This window comes from Schistocerca nitens, chromosome 1, assembly GCF_023898315.1.
Source record: "Schistocerca nitens isolate TAMUIC-IGC-003100 chromosome 1, iqSchNite1.1, whole genome shotgun sequence".
NCBI classification, from domain to species: Eukaryota; Metazoa; Arthropoda; class Insecta; order Orthoptera; family Acrididae; genus Schistocerca; species Schistocerca nitens.
In genome coordinates, this window is record NC_064614.1 from 1,024,401,177 (window position 1) to 1,024,415,342 (window position 14,166).

Consider the following 14,166-nt stretch of genomic DNA (forward strand, 5'->3'; position numbering starts at 1 on the left):
TTAATCCCACAAACAGTACAAAAATTGAGATCTGTCTAGTATGTAATGGAAAGATCCATGTTGGGCATCACAAAAAGGGACAGTTAAATGAACAAATGGATAGGAGAAAAGGAAGGAGTTGAGATCCTAGTAGTGACTGCTACAAAAATGAAATGGAGGTAGACTGAACACACACCAAGACAAAATAATGGTAAGAACAGCAGAATTTGATGTCTCATTGATAATGAGGTCATTAGAGATGGAGCACAAGCTTGTATTAGGAAAGAATGGGGATGTTAAGTTGGCCATGACCTCTTCAAAGGAGTCATCCCGGCATTTGCTTTAAGTGGATGGCAAGACAGAGAACTATCACTCCTCCTGAATGTGAGTCCAACAAGATGATGTGAGATGGACTAAGGAGATTGTGTGTTGAATTCCTTGTTAGTAGAAATGACCTACAGGATGACTAATGGAAGATATATTAATGAGATAAACAAATAAACATTATAAATATGACTGATGAAAGCTGAAGACTGTAATGTATAGAGAGATGTGGAAGAGGCCAGTAGCCAACTGTACATGATAAATGACTGATCATGTTTTTTTCTGATAGAGTCATCATCATGATCATCACCATAATTACAAATTGTCTGAAATACCATTTCAAACAATTTGCAGTATCCTACAATGTGTAGGATGGGCAGGGATATTGGTTGTGTCTTTTTCAAAGGAACCACTTGCACCAATTGATTTAAAGAAAATAATTAAAAAAACCTAAATCTGGATGGTGCAATGTAACAACCTTAGATTTCATATAGGAGTGGGTGATACATGATATTTACTGAATTACTCAATATACTGCAATTTTTATAATGTTGTTGTATTTTTATATTTGTGTTCATCCCTTTCATATTTTTAGAGTGAAGATCTACAGGAGGTAAGGCTCACAACACTGGGTTTTCTTTATTTAGGAAAAACATAATAAATACCACAGAACATGATCTATGTTCTCAAAATTATGAAAAGGGTTGCATACTAAAGTACTCTATAATGTTCACAGAGAAAGTTTTCTTAGAATTAGTAGAAATAATTTTTATTTTGCAAAATTGTCTTTGAAAACGTGTTATGTACCGTAGTACAAATATTGCTGTTCTATACTAAATACTCAGTGAATGCAGTAAAAAGTTCAAGGAGATGTTTAAAACAAATTCATTTACATTATCAGACACTACACTATACCACAACTTATGATATTTTGCAGCACTCAAAACAATGAAACAAGAAATCTATAAAACAAAATGTTACACTTATTTCTTTACAGAAATCAAGATAAAACTGATCACTCCCTTCATAAAGATAATCAATCATGAAAAGAAAATCTTTCTTCTTTTGAAGCTGTGATTTCTTGCTCATCATTCTGCAAATCTAACACAGTGGATAGTATGGTTATAATAGAGGGAAACATTCCACGTAGGAAAAATATATCTAAAAACAAAGATGATGTGACTTACCAAATGAAAGTGCTGGCAGGTCGACAGACACACAAACAAACACAAACATACACACAGAATTCAAGCTTTCGCAACAAACTGTTGCCTCATCAGGAAAGAGGGAAGGAGAGGGAAAGTTGCCGCCACTCATACCTCACCTGTCATTCAACAACATCTTTGCCTCTGCACTTCCGCCTCGACTGACATCTCTGCCCGAACTCTTTGTCTTTAAATATGTCTGCTTGTGTCTGTATATGTGTGGATGGATATGTGTGTGTGTGCGAGTGTATACCTGTCCTTTTTTCCCCCTAAGGTAAGTCTTTCCGCTCCCGGGATTGGAATGACTCCTTACCATCTCCCTTAAAACCCACATCCTTTTGTCTTTCCCTCTCCTTCCCTCTTTCCTGATGAGGCAACAGTTTGTTGCGAAAGCTTGAATTTTGTGTGTATGTTTGTGTTTGTTTTTGTGTCTATCGACCTGCCAGCACTTTCATTTGGTAAGTCACATCATCTTTGTTTTTAGATATATAAATAACAAGTTAGTTATACTGCTTCTTTAAAAAAGTACAATAATCTGGAATTTCATGTATACACATACACCTTCTGTTAAAACAATATTTTCTAAACCAGCAAGACAATAATTCACTCACACAATACAGTTTTTATACAAAATTATCAAATAAAAAGTCCCAGAAAATATTGCACAGTGTTTAGTTAATTACTGGAATTGCAAACAGTTCAGGGGGTAATAATCTTTAATCTAGTTTACAAGGTAGTTGGTTGTAATAAATAATGTAACTTTGGCATTGAAACCTCTGTAAATAGTAGTAATTAAAATAATTAAGCACTTTAGCAGAAATCTGGACAATTCAGAAACATCTGTTCAAAACCAACATTTTATGAAATTTTGTATAAAAACAAAACTGTGTAAGAAGACAAAGAGTATCAAATACTTTCTTAATTTTTCTGAAATTCTCTATCACACTGAAGTTTTGTGAATATGTAGTTTTTCATTATAATTTTAAAAAAGTGTTATAAGGAGCATTCAATAATTAAAGAGAAAAATTGGTCTGGTGAAAAAACTGTTAGGAGGGCAAGTTAGGTACTTTTATGGCTTTAAGTTGGCATACTGGGATGAGCCCTGATCAGCTGATGTTTCAACATTGTTTTGTTTATAACCTCAAAAATACATTTCAAGATGGCAAGTCCGCTTGAAATGTCCACATTAGTTGAACAACATTCTGTTATTTTTTCTTCTAATAATGTCGACGGGATCCGGCTGCACACCCGGAAATTATTAGAAGAAGAAATACGCCGGGAATATTTCAGAAGTCACATTCTGTTATTTGTTTTTTACTTGCGGAAGGCGAGAAACCAGTGAATATATACTGTAGAATGTCAAATGTTTATGACGAAGGTTGTATGAATCATGAAAATTTTTACAAGTGGGTAGAACAGTTCAAATATAGTCGTGATTCAGTGACTGATGAACACCATTCTGGCTGACCAGTTGCAGTTTCAACTCCCTCAATTGAAAGTCAAATCAATGTGGGAATGATAGTTTATAAGGTTCAAGTTAGTACTGGTACAGTTCATAACATTATCTGTAAGAAGCTGAAGTACCGCAAAACATGTGCAAGATGGGTCCCAAAGGAATTGACACGGCTACACAAGGAAACAAGCTTGAGAGTGTGCACAGAGCTAAAGGAACATTATGAAAGACAAGTTGAGCACTTCCTCAACAAAATTTTTACTTGTGATGAAACTTAGGTTCACTATTATGAGCCAGAATCATAAAGACAAAGCTTGGAGTGGAAGCACACAAACTCACCTGTTATGAAAAAATTCAAAACCCAAGCATCAGCAGGAAAAGTCATGTTGACAGTGTTTTGGGATGCCAAAGGTCCAGTTTCTTGTGAGTATCTTGAAGAGCAGCATACAATGAACAGCCAATACTACTTGGATTTGCTTTTAAACAAGGTGAAGCCAGCCATGAGAGAGACACATCGTGCATCTCAGAGGAGAGATGTGATTCTCCAGCAAGACAATGCATGTCCTCATATTGCTCAACTAACCCACGAAACCAACGACAAAATGGGCTGTGAAGTACTGCCTCATTCCCTTTCCAGTCCTGATTAGGAACTAGTGATTTCCATTTGTTTGGTGCATTGAAGGAGGCATTATGTGGGATCAGGTTCCAGGCCAATGAGGAAGTGTTAAAGTTTGTGGGAAATTGGTTGAAACATCAAAATAAAGAGTTCTTTGTAGCCAGAATAAAAAAGCTTGTGGCCCATTGGAACAAGTGCATAAATGTTCAAGGGGATTATGTTGAAAAGTAGAAAAAGTATTGTTTTGTAAAAATATACACTTTTTTCTCCAAACCAATTTCTCTCTTTAATTACTGAATGACCCTCATAGTAAGACTAATTTGTCATCATGATCTGTTACTTTTCTATACAAGGGCCAAAGCAGTTAAAAGTTGAAGTTCTAATGGAGTTGCTGTTAGTTGTGAGAAGTTGCAGCTTGTATGGTATTTTTGTTTGGTACATATAAATGAAGAAAATTGTCTGGATGTGGGAAGAGGAATTCCCATTTTGTAGCAACCACAGACATAACAAGAAGAACTGCAACACCACAAGGTGATTATTATCTGGATATATTTGTTGGATTGTTATTTAAAAAAGTAAACATAGATGATTTGCTAAAGAATGTAACAAAATCCAATAAGCAATGAATCTAGTATATCTGCAGTGAACAGACATTAACAATCAACAAAACTCTTGACTTCTTCAAGTATTATTATAAAATTATTCATTATAAAAGTATTGTTTCCTGCTCTAAAAATTCTATGATTTGTGAAGCTCCCAATTTAGTTGTTGAGGAAAAGGCAATTTATAAGTAAAATTTTTAACTAATTTACATACTGATTGGGAGCAGCAATTTTACAATCACCATATTAGAATTCAGGCTGCCATCCTTCAAATTGCAAGTCCACTGTGTTAATCACTGTGCCAGTGTGATGGAAAGATTAGCACAAAATATGAAGATCTGCAGAACAGACTCAAACCAGTAAATAAGCCGACTTTATGTCAAAAGTAATGCAATTGTGATGGAACAAGGGGAAAAGAATTAGAGTAAAGGAGGTGCTGCTAAAAGACCTAAAGTTATTCTTTTCGGGTGTCACAACTGTTAACTGTTTAAGATGTAAATCAAGAAATATTATACTTGACCTACTATGTATCTAGAACTTTACGATATAGTAGAGACAACAATGATGGCTTGGATGGTGAAGATAAAAACAAAAAAAGATAACAATCAAAATAGACCACTGTTTATTTTATTTATTTTCTTACATCAACAAGGCACAATGAATTAAAATCAGACCCCTTCTTATCATTCACCAACAAACAGACACACAAGCAGAAATATACAGCAGCTCTACTCTACTATACCACAAAGGCAAAGCTGGAAAGATTTATTATGAACATTATCAGTACATATTCTGGATGAGGGAGGAATTCATTATCATGTTTACTCTACCATTTCATAAATACAATAAGCTATTATTATTCTCATTTCACAGCTCAATTATGTAAGAAGCTGAACATGATGAGGTAACAAAGACTACACAGAGTTCAGGTGGTGATAAGCATTTGATCAACTAATTTTATCTTCTTGTCTATAACGAAACAATATAATGCTTGTTTCAATGCCCAAGATTCAGTATTTCCATTAGCAGCACTTAGGAAATTGTTTTTGTTTCCTGAAATTATGTGAAGACTCAAAGGAAAAGAAGTGACATCATATTTCATTTTGTGTGCAGTTCAGTGAAAGATATTTACTCATAGTGAAACATCATTAATTATTACTACTGATGATATACCTCCAAATTTATTACAAGGATTTTGCTATAACATCTTAATGTAATACATTATTAGTATCACTACTGGTATCTCACCTTTTCAAAAGTGCAGTGCTCATGGCAAATCCAGAAACAAAAAGTGGGTACTTGAATCCATCATTGGATGCAAAATGATGAATTATTGTACGTTCTTCATCTACTAAGGCATGTCCTATCCACGTTTCCTAAAAGTTTAAGCGTTGCAAAGTAAAACACAAAGTAAATGCCAATGGTTTAAGTATTTCATATTATGTCAACTTGTGCCTTACCTCTGAAGAATTGTAATGACTAAGAAGATCCAGTAAAGCAGGCAAGACTATATGGGTTCTGCTGTCACAGATGAACAGCCATGAGCAATTATGTCCATAAATGACGCTTATGCTGCAAAGAAAAAAGGAAGAAATTGAATTACAAGGGAATGCAAAAATAGCCATTGATCAAAACAAATAGTGTGTGTGTGTGTGTCTTCTAATATTTGTCTCAAACTGACACTTTTTAACCATTCTTCTCAGTTAAATAAAATCCAGTTCTTTAAAATGAGATTTACAGAAATTGTGTCTTTGTCATCAGAATTGCACAGATTGGGGGGGGGGGGGGATGATGACATAGAATGAGCCCATGCAAAATTGCAAAATATGGCAACTGTTTTGGTACAACAACTGACTCTCCATGCACCTCAGTCAGGCATGATTCTCTCTGAGAGAGTCAGCCCCCATGGATCTTGACTGTTGACCCCCCCCCCCCTCTTCGCCCCCCCCCCCACCCTCGAACATTTGAGATAAAATATCAAAAAAAATTTAAAACATTGATTTTTCAAAAATACGTTCATTTTGTAGCCCACGTCTTTCTGAAGAGTTTGATATACAAAACAAACATGTTAAAGGAAGGGAGCTGCTGAAGTGTTGGAACATTGATACTGTTGATGACCTCCTGAATGGTTGTTTTCAGCTCAACAATGGTTTTGGGGTTATTGCTGTATACTTTGTCTTTAATATAGCCCCACAGAAAGGAGTTGCATGTGTTCAGATCCGGAAACTATGGCGGCCAATTGAGGCCCATGTCAGAGGCCTCTGGGTACCCCAGATTCAGAATGCAGTCCCAAAAGTGCTCTTCCCAGACATCAAACACTCTCCTGCTTCGGTGGGGTTGAACTCCGTGTTGCATTAACCACATCTTGTCACAATCAGAAACACTCTGAATAATGGGCATGAAATCATCTTCCAAAACCTTCACAAACCGTTCAGTAGTCACCATGCCTTCAAGGAATATCGCACCGATTAGTCCATAACTGGTCATTGCACACACACAATCACCCGTCGGCAGTGAAGAGTCTGCTCAATCATGAAATGCAAATTCTCAGTCACCCAAATGTGTCAATTTTGCTTATTGATGAACCCATCCAAATGAAAGTTGGCTTCATCGATAAACCATACTAACTCCCATCACGCCCCACGACCAACCATGCAGTTTGCACATCCTAATGCAAACCATTCAGAGGTTGATGATTTTATTTCATATAGTTCAATAATTGTCACCCAGTACATAAATAACATGACAGAACATATTTCACAAAGTACCAATATCAAATGCCTAGTAGGTCTATGTTAGAAGATAGTATCACATTCCATTCATATGCTCCAGTTTCTCAAGCACGAGATCAAAAAGTAGTAGTACAAAATTTTTATGTAAATTTGGAATCGCCATATTCTTCCACATAAGTTGTGTGATGTCCTCATTTCTCCTCTTCACTCAAACAATCTTGTAATCACTAAGACTGTAACTATTCTTGCCATTGTCAAAACATATTCTCCAGTTAACTTCTCTAAACCCGCCAGTATCACAGTTCGGTTATATCATGTTTATTCTCCAATTAGACATTATTACGTGTTTGTACAGTGCTTTTTTAGCACTATTCTGAGAACAGAACTTAAAGGGGCTGCTAACCAGGGACTGTGCAACTGGTAGTGTAGTGATCTGGCAAAAATTTTCTGTCAAAATTTCATTTTCTTGGGTACACCAAGAAGATAATATGTAATCTTTCTTATTTACTATTCCTGTTAGTCATTTATTTCCACTCTGGTAGTCTGAATGTATGGATTTCGTTTATATTTATAATAACATTCACCATTTGCACTCCAAATCATCCAAATAAACAAAAAGTGACTGGCATTCACCCATTATGATTTATTCAGCTCAATTCATATAGCCCATCCCCTTTTGTCTGTGGGGAAGTTTTTTATTTCTAGATGTGATGGAGATTCTCCTGGCAGAGACATCATGTACACTATGCATGCATTCAAAAATCAACTTATGATTTGTTCAGCAATCAATTTAGAATGTGATCTTCACAATTCTGTATTAAATCTGACTTTGGCACAGAAAGGGGTGAATTATGTTGCCGCAAAAATCTTTGGTCATTTGTTAAACAGCATTAAAAGTTCTTACACATAGTCAACCAGCATTTAAAAACAAATTTAAATAATTTCTGAATGACAACTCCTTCTACTCAATACATAAATTTTTAGATATGAAGTAGTAACTGTAAAAAAAAGTGTTGTGTAAAGAAAACTTTGTTAAACTGACAAGTTCCATATTATTACGAAATGTCATATTCATGGTCTATGGGGCAATTATTAATGTAATGCAATGTTCGAAAACAAAATGGGATGTTTTTCAAAATCATATGAATAACTGATTGGCCAATGTGCACTGGATGTGAGGCGCTTTGTGAAACAGGGCTTCTTCAAGAATATAAATTTGGTGCCCCATGAAATTGCTGCCTGGGGCAGATACCCTGGTTTGTCCTCCTCTCCCCACACCTGGTGAGAGTAGATACCTATTCTCCCTAACTTGAAAAGTTGGCAATACGTCAAACACTGTCACCTTGTAATTAGGTTAATTTTCATATCCTGATAAAACACTCCAAGAGAAAGGTTTAACTCATGGCCTATGTCTTAGTTGGTAAACAGTGCAATCTCTTCGGGTTTTAATGGGCCCTGCACCTGTTTCCTCCATTCACAAATTTCTCTGTTGTGCTCACAATTATGATCCACAGAGCATGTACATAACTGTCTTTTATTTTTTTTTCATGTAGCCCTCTTGGTGTTTTGCCCTCCCCTTCCTTCTTAATTTTCCAAATGTTTCTCCTTTTCATACCACAGACTATGTTTTCTTTAGACTATAAGAAATTTATTTTCTCATTTTCCATATTTTTTTTTTCAGTTTTCTTTCCAGTTAATTCATAACTTCTCATTTAGCCAACTATACCTACCTGTTTACAGACTTTTCTACTTATACCTCTCTTATTATAAATTCTTCAACTTGCCTGCCTGTAACAGCCCAATAACAGCTGCTCAGATATTTTACTCTCATTTCCAATTTTCCATGAAGGGATCTTTGATGAGCTTTTCTTGGTTCAATATCCAGAGAAATTCCCCATGATATAAACTACAAATGCTATTCTTTTAAACAATGGAATACAATTAATTCTCCAAATAAAGTCATTGGTCACTAACAGCTGATAAATAAAAGCAAACTTTAATGGTGCGCATCTGTACCAACAAATGTGAAAGTATGTGTACTGTAGTTACAATTCTCTTTTCTCTCTTCCAGTGATGAATCAAGCACTGTTCATAGAAGCAAAAAGCATAAACATAGCACTTCTTTTCCTCCATAAGTGGAATGTTTATGATCATGACTGTGATAGACACTTTAGAACTGAAAAAAATATTCCTTCGGTTACAAATGTTCCATAAAGCACAATGCATTCTGAATCAAATGGGTTCACTTTCATGTGATTTTTCCAGTTCTTACATTATTTTTTTCATCATTTATTTACTGTAAATGTTCGCAGCCATATTTTCATGCACTTTTAATCCCACAACACTTACAACTAATACAAACAGAGTATAAATATATCACATCAGCCCTGATTATGTATGAGTTATTCAAACTGTATCATGAACTTGCATGTATGTGAGTGTAAATGAAGTAGTGGTTATTAGAGATGGTTGTATGCTTATGTGCTTATGGCTTGGGAGGAAGTACATGGTACTAAAATTCACACAAAATTAGCACTAAAAAGGAGAGTAAATAAATAAAACGAAGCTTAATGAGAAACCAGTTAACCTCACCTATATACCTTGCTATAAATCTCTTATATATGTATGGGTTCTGTAAATTCCATCATAAAGGAGGGTTTTCTTGATGAGCACTTGAGACGTTATAAATTAACATGCAGAAGAAGCCAGCGCAAGCTGCTTCTGTGGAATATTGCCACACGCTGTGGCACATGAAGTGGGATGTAGTGGTTACTGTTCCTTCCTGATATGCTGTGGGTTCCCAGTTCAAATTAGACCAGCAGCAATTGTTTGTTCTTTAGAATTTATCATTTGTGGAAGGTTCTTCACATACCTTATGTTTTTAATGTTTGTATACTCTCAAATACTTGATATTTCTATGAGTAGCAGCATTCTGGAATATTTGATGTTTGTATAAATAGCTGCACTCTCTGTTGAAGATTTCAGTTCTGTTCTGGCTGTATGTTGGTGTCAGTAATAATTGTGCTTTCAGTACTAAGAATTGAAATTCACTGATGATCCTGCCTTCAAATTTCAATTTGATGGAGATTTCAATGTGACATTGCTCAGTGCAGATGCTGGTTACTTCAAAAAAATTACATCACAATAGCTCCAACTAGGCAAAGCAAAAACTGGACATGAGTTGGAATACATGCATTACATCATTCCTACTGTAAATGTATTCAGGAGATAGGTAGATTACAAAACAGCACCATGTCAGCTGCATGTCAGGACCCAGAAAATTGGCTGAAAGAATTTGACTGACCCTCCAGTAGATGATATGACATGAAGTGTTTGGCAAATGTACACTCCTGGAAATTGAAATAAGAACACCGTGAATTCATTGTCCCAGGAAGGGGAAACTTTATTGACACATTCCTGGGGTCAGATACATCACATGATCACACTGACAGAACCACAGGCACATAGACACAGGCAACAGAGCATGCACAATGTCGGCACTAGTACAGTGTATATCCACCTTTCGCAGCAATGCAGGCTGCTATTCTCCCATGGAGACGATCGTAGAGATGCTGGATGTAGTCCTGTGGAACGGCTTGCCATGCCATTTCCACCTCGCGCCTCAGTTCGACCAGCTTTCGTGCTGGACGTGCAGACCGCGTGAGACGACGCTTCATCCAGTCCCAAACATGCTCAATGGGGGACAGATCCAGAGATCTAGCTGGCCAGGGTAGTTGACTTACACCTTCTAGAGCACGTTGGGTGGCACGGGATACATTCGGACGTGCATTGTCCTGTTGGAACAGCAAGTTCCCTTGCCGGTCTAGGAATGGTAGAACGATGGGTTCGATGACGGTTTGGATGTACCGTGCACTATTCAGTGTCCCCTCGACGATCACCAGTGGTGTACGGCCAGTGTAGGAGATCGCTCCCCACACCATTATGCCGGGTGTTGGCCCTGTGTGCCTCGGTCGTATGCAGTCCTGATTGTGGCGCTCACCTGCACGGCGCCAAACACGCATACGACCATCATTGGCACCAAGGCAGAAGCGACTCTCATCGCTGAAGACGACATGTCTCCATTCGTCCCTCCATTCACGCCTGTCGCGACACCACTGGAGGCGGGCTGCACGATGTTGGGGCGTGAGCGGAAGACGGCCTAACGGTGTGCGGGACCGTAGCCCAGCTTCATGGAGACGGTTGCGAATGGTCCTCGCCGATACCCCAGGAGCAACAGTGTCCCTAATTTGCTGGGAAGTGGCGGTGCGGTCCCCTACGGCACTGCGTAGGATCCTACGGTCTTGGCGTGCATCCGTGCGTCGCTGCGGTCCGGTCCCAGATCGACGGGCACGTGCACCTTCCGCCGACCACTGGCGACAACATCGATGTACTGTGGAGACCTCACGCCCCACGTGTTGAGCAATTCGGCGGTACGTCCACCCGGCCTCCCGCATGCCCACTATACGCCCTCGCTCAAAGTCCGTCAACTGCACATACGGTTCACGTCCACGCTGTCGCGGCATGCTACCAGTGTTAAAGACTGCGATGGAGCTCCGTATGCCATGGCAAACTGGCTGACACTGACGGCGGCGGTGCACAAATGCTGCGCAGCTAGCGCCATTCAACGGCCAACACCGCGGTTCCTGGTGTGTCCGCTGTGCCGTGCGTGTGATCATTGCTTGTACAGCCCTCTCGCAGTGTCCGGAGCAAGTATGGTGGGTCTGACACACCGGTGTCAATGTGTTCTTTTTTCCATTTCCAGGAGTGTATTACTTTACTTAGACAACACAGGCCAGCAGTAGTTCAAGAAAAATGAAGAGAAGCTCAACAGCTGAGGCAAATTACAGACTGACCTGAAGAAAACCTTTGGTCACCATCAGCAGCAAGTCTGCTTGCCAGAACAACAATTGAAGAACAGGGCCCATTGTCATGAGGAAACGACACAGTCACACAGAAACCAACAAAATGTCACACTTGATGAAAGGAGTCACAGAATGCATGCACCGAGCTCGTCTGGTAAAAGTCACAACAGCAGGGTAATCCATCAAGTGGTACCAGCAAACTGAGAAAATGCAAAATAAAAGTGTCAGGTGAAACAGGTATGATTGAATACCAAATGTGGATCCTATGGCAGTTACGGATACCACTGTGAGCTCCACTCTCATACAGCAGGTATTAAGGGAAGAGATACAGCAGTGCATGGCATTATGAAATGTTGGACTGAATACACAAGAAATGGCAGCACTGAATATCGACCCAATACATCATCAGGAGGTAACAGATAATGTTGAAGATGAGGTTAGTTGGTCTTGAGCACCAATCTCTGCCACCAGCTGAATGCACCAGGAAGAATGGACTTGGCCAACTCGGACTTACGCCATAGACATCAAACAACAACCCAGCACCCAACCAACATAATCACCATTATCTCCTATGTCAAGGAGAATGCCCAAAGAACAACAAACATTTGGAGGACAGAGGACAACATGTCAATGGGTTTACAACTGTGGATGCCAAGGACACATTATACACTACAGCACAGAAGAAGGTGAGTTTTTGATGATTATTATGGTGCCAGACATTATCAATCATAACAATCCTATTCACTTTAAAGAAGTCTGCTGAAGACAATTACAGCTGACCTGTGGGATGAAGCCAATTGCTGTGTCCTGGATGGGATCACTTCCCAGCAGGTCACGGCCATTCCTCATCAGCCTACAGAGGTACCAGCCACTCAAGTAGCTGCCAGCTTCAAGAAAACTAAGCAAGGTGACCATCTATGGAGGTAAGGCCACCACAGATGTAACACCTTCATGGATGACAGTCACGAAGGTGTCAGGAAATCTCATTGCCATCACCACCAAAGGGCAACCTGTCCAGGAACTAGTCAACTTAGGTGTTTCCTTTCCTGTAATGCCAAACTCTTGTCATAGTCAGCTAAAGAAAACTATGTTCCACAATATGAAAGCAATTGTGCTGAAATTCACAAACGGGAAATAACGTCCAGCCAACAGGAACACATACTGCATGAATAACTATCGATGATAGAATATAACCCTTTGAATTTGTCATTCTAATAGAATGGAGTCATAATGTTATTTCTGGATGAGACATCTTGCAGGCACTAAAAACAGCCATAGACTGTGAAAGATCAGAGCTCAATATTGATGAAGCCATTCAAACAAGCACAAGCAATAAAAATTACTTGTGGTGGTTGTTTACTGCTGAAGAAATTGTTACACCACCATCGTCAACAAGAAAAACTCCAGGCAAATGAGATACTAAGTTCAACTGTGAATGTTCTGTCAATAGCACAAAGCTACAGAGGCTCACAGAAGAAATCTACATGACTGCAATGCTCATATGCACTGCCGGTGCTCAAGGAGAGCTTTCGCTCACTAACTGTTGAAAGCAACCACAATTCATCCCAAAAGGCATGTGCACAGGGAAGTGCAAACCAGTCCAGGAAGGGAAGCTTAACATCACTGATGAAGAATTGTGCTCACACAATGCAAGTGATAAAGCTACCATCAGATGGTGAATATGATCCGGCCTGATCAAGGAACAATGTTGATGAATGATAACTGTTGTGCATCTATTTTTGGATGCTTTAAAATCCAGAGTGGAGAAAAGACACACAAAATTACCCAAGGTAAAATGCCATACCAAACACTGGAGATCATACACCAATTACCCAATGCTCATGTACAATGACACTGGCTGAATGGCTGATAATCGAGGAGGAAGTGGAGAAGATGCAGCAGGTTGACATCACTGTGTAATACCACAACTCCCTGGGACCCTATCCCCTATTCCAATCTCATCTCCAGTCTCCACAGTTGTTTTGACATTGCTTATGTTTGGTCTCACCAGTAAATGGAATGAAGGAAACATGCTGGATTAGAAACTAATGTACCATCATAATTTACACACAATACAACCTTCAGGCACTGGGTAGGAATGATTTACCTGTTGTAATTATGGAGTAATTAATAATTAAAAGTATGATATTTCCCGGTCATAGACAGCTATTTTTATGTTTTGAAGCTAGAATCCCTCATAAAAATATGATACGATGATTTTTCTGTAAATTTCACTCATACAAAAATTAATTAGTTGCACCTAACCCTTTCATTTGATAAAAGTAATCACTCTGTTCATCTGAAAATGTTAGCATGATTTTTCTTTGAGTCAATTAATTACTATATGCAAATTAACAAGATATATTGTTGCAATTGTGGTGTCACTGCCAGAC

General features: G+C 38.6%; 1 protein-coding gene across 1 annotated transcript in view; it reads right to left on the bottom strand.

Annotated features, from left to right (window-relative positions):
- The window catches only part of LOC126196460 (beta-1,3-glucosyltransferase), a 109,480-nt gene that overhangs the window by 62,668 nt on the left and 32,646 nt on the right, over positions 1-14,166 (bottom strand). Inside the window, exons 5-6 of the mRNA XM_049934567.1 lie at positions 5,640-5,751; positions 5,428-5,555 (exon numbers count right to left, since the gene is read on the bottom strand). Of these exons, the coding sequence (XP_049790524.1) occupies positions 5,428-5,555; positions 5,640-5,751 (240 nt within the window). The remainder of the gene's footprint in view (positions 1-5,427; positions 5,556-5,639; positions 5,752-14,166) is intronic.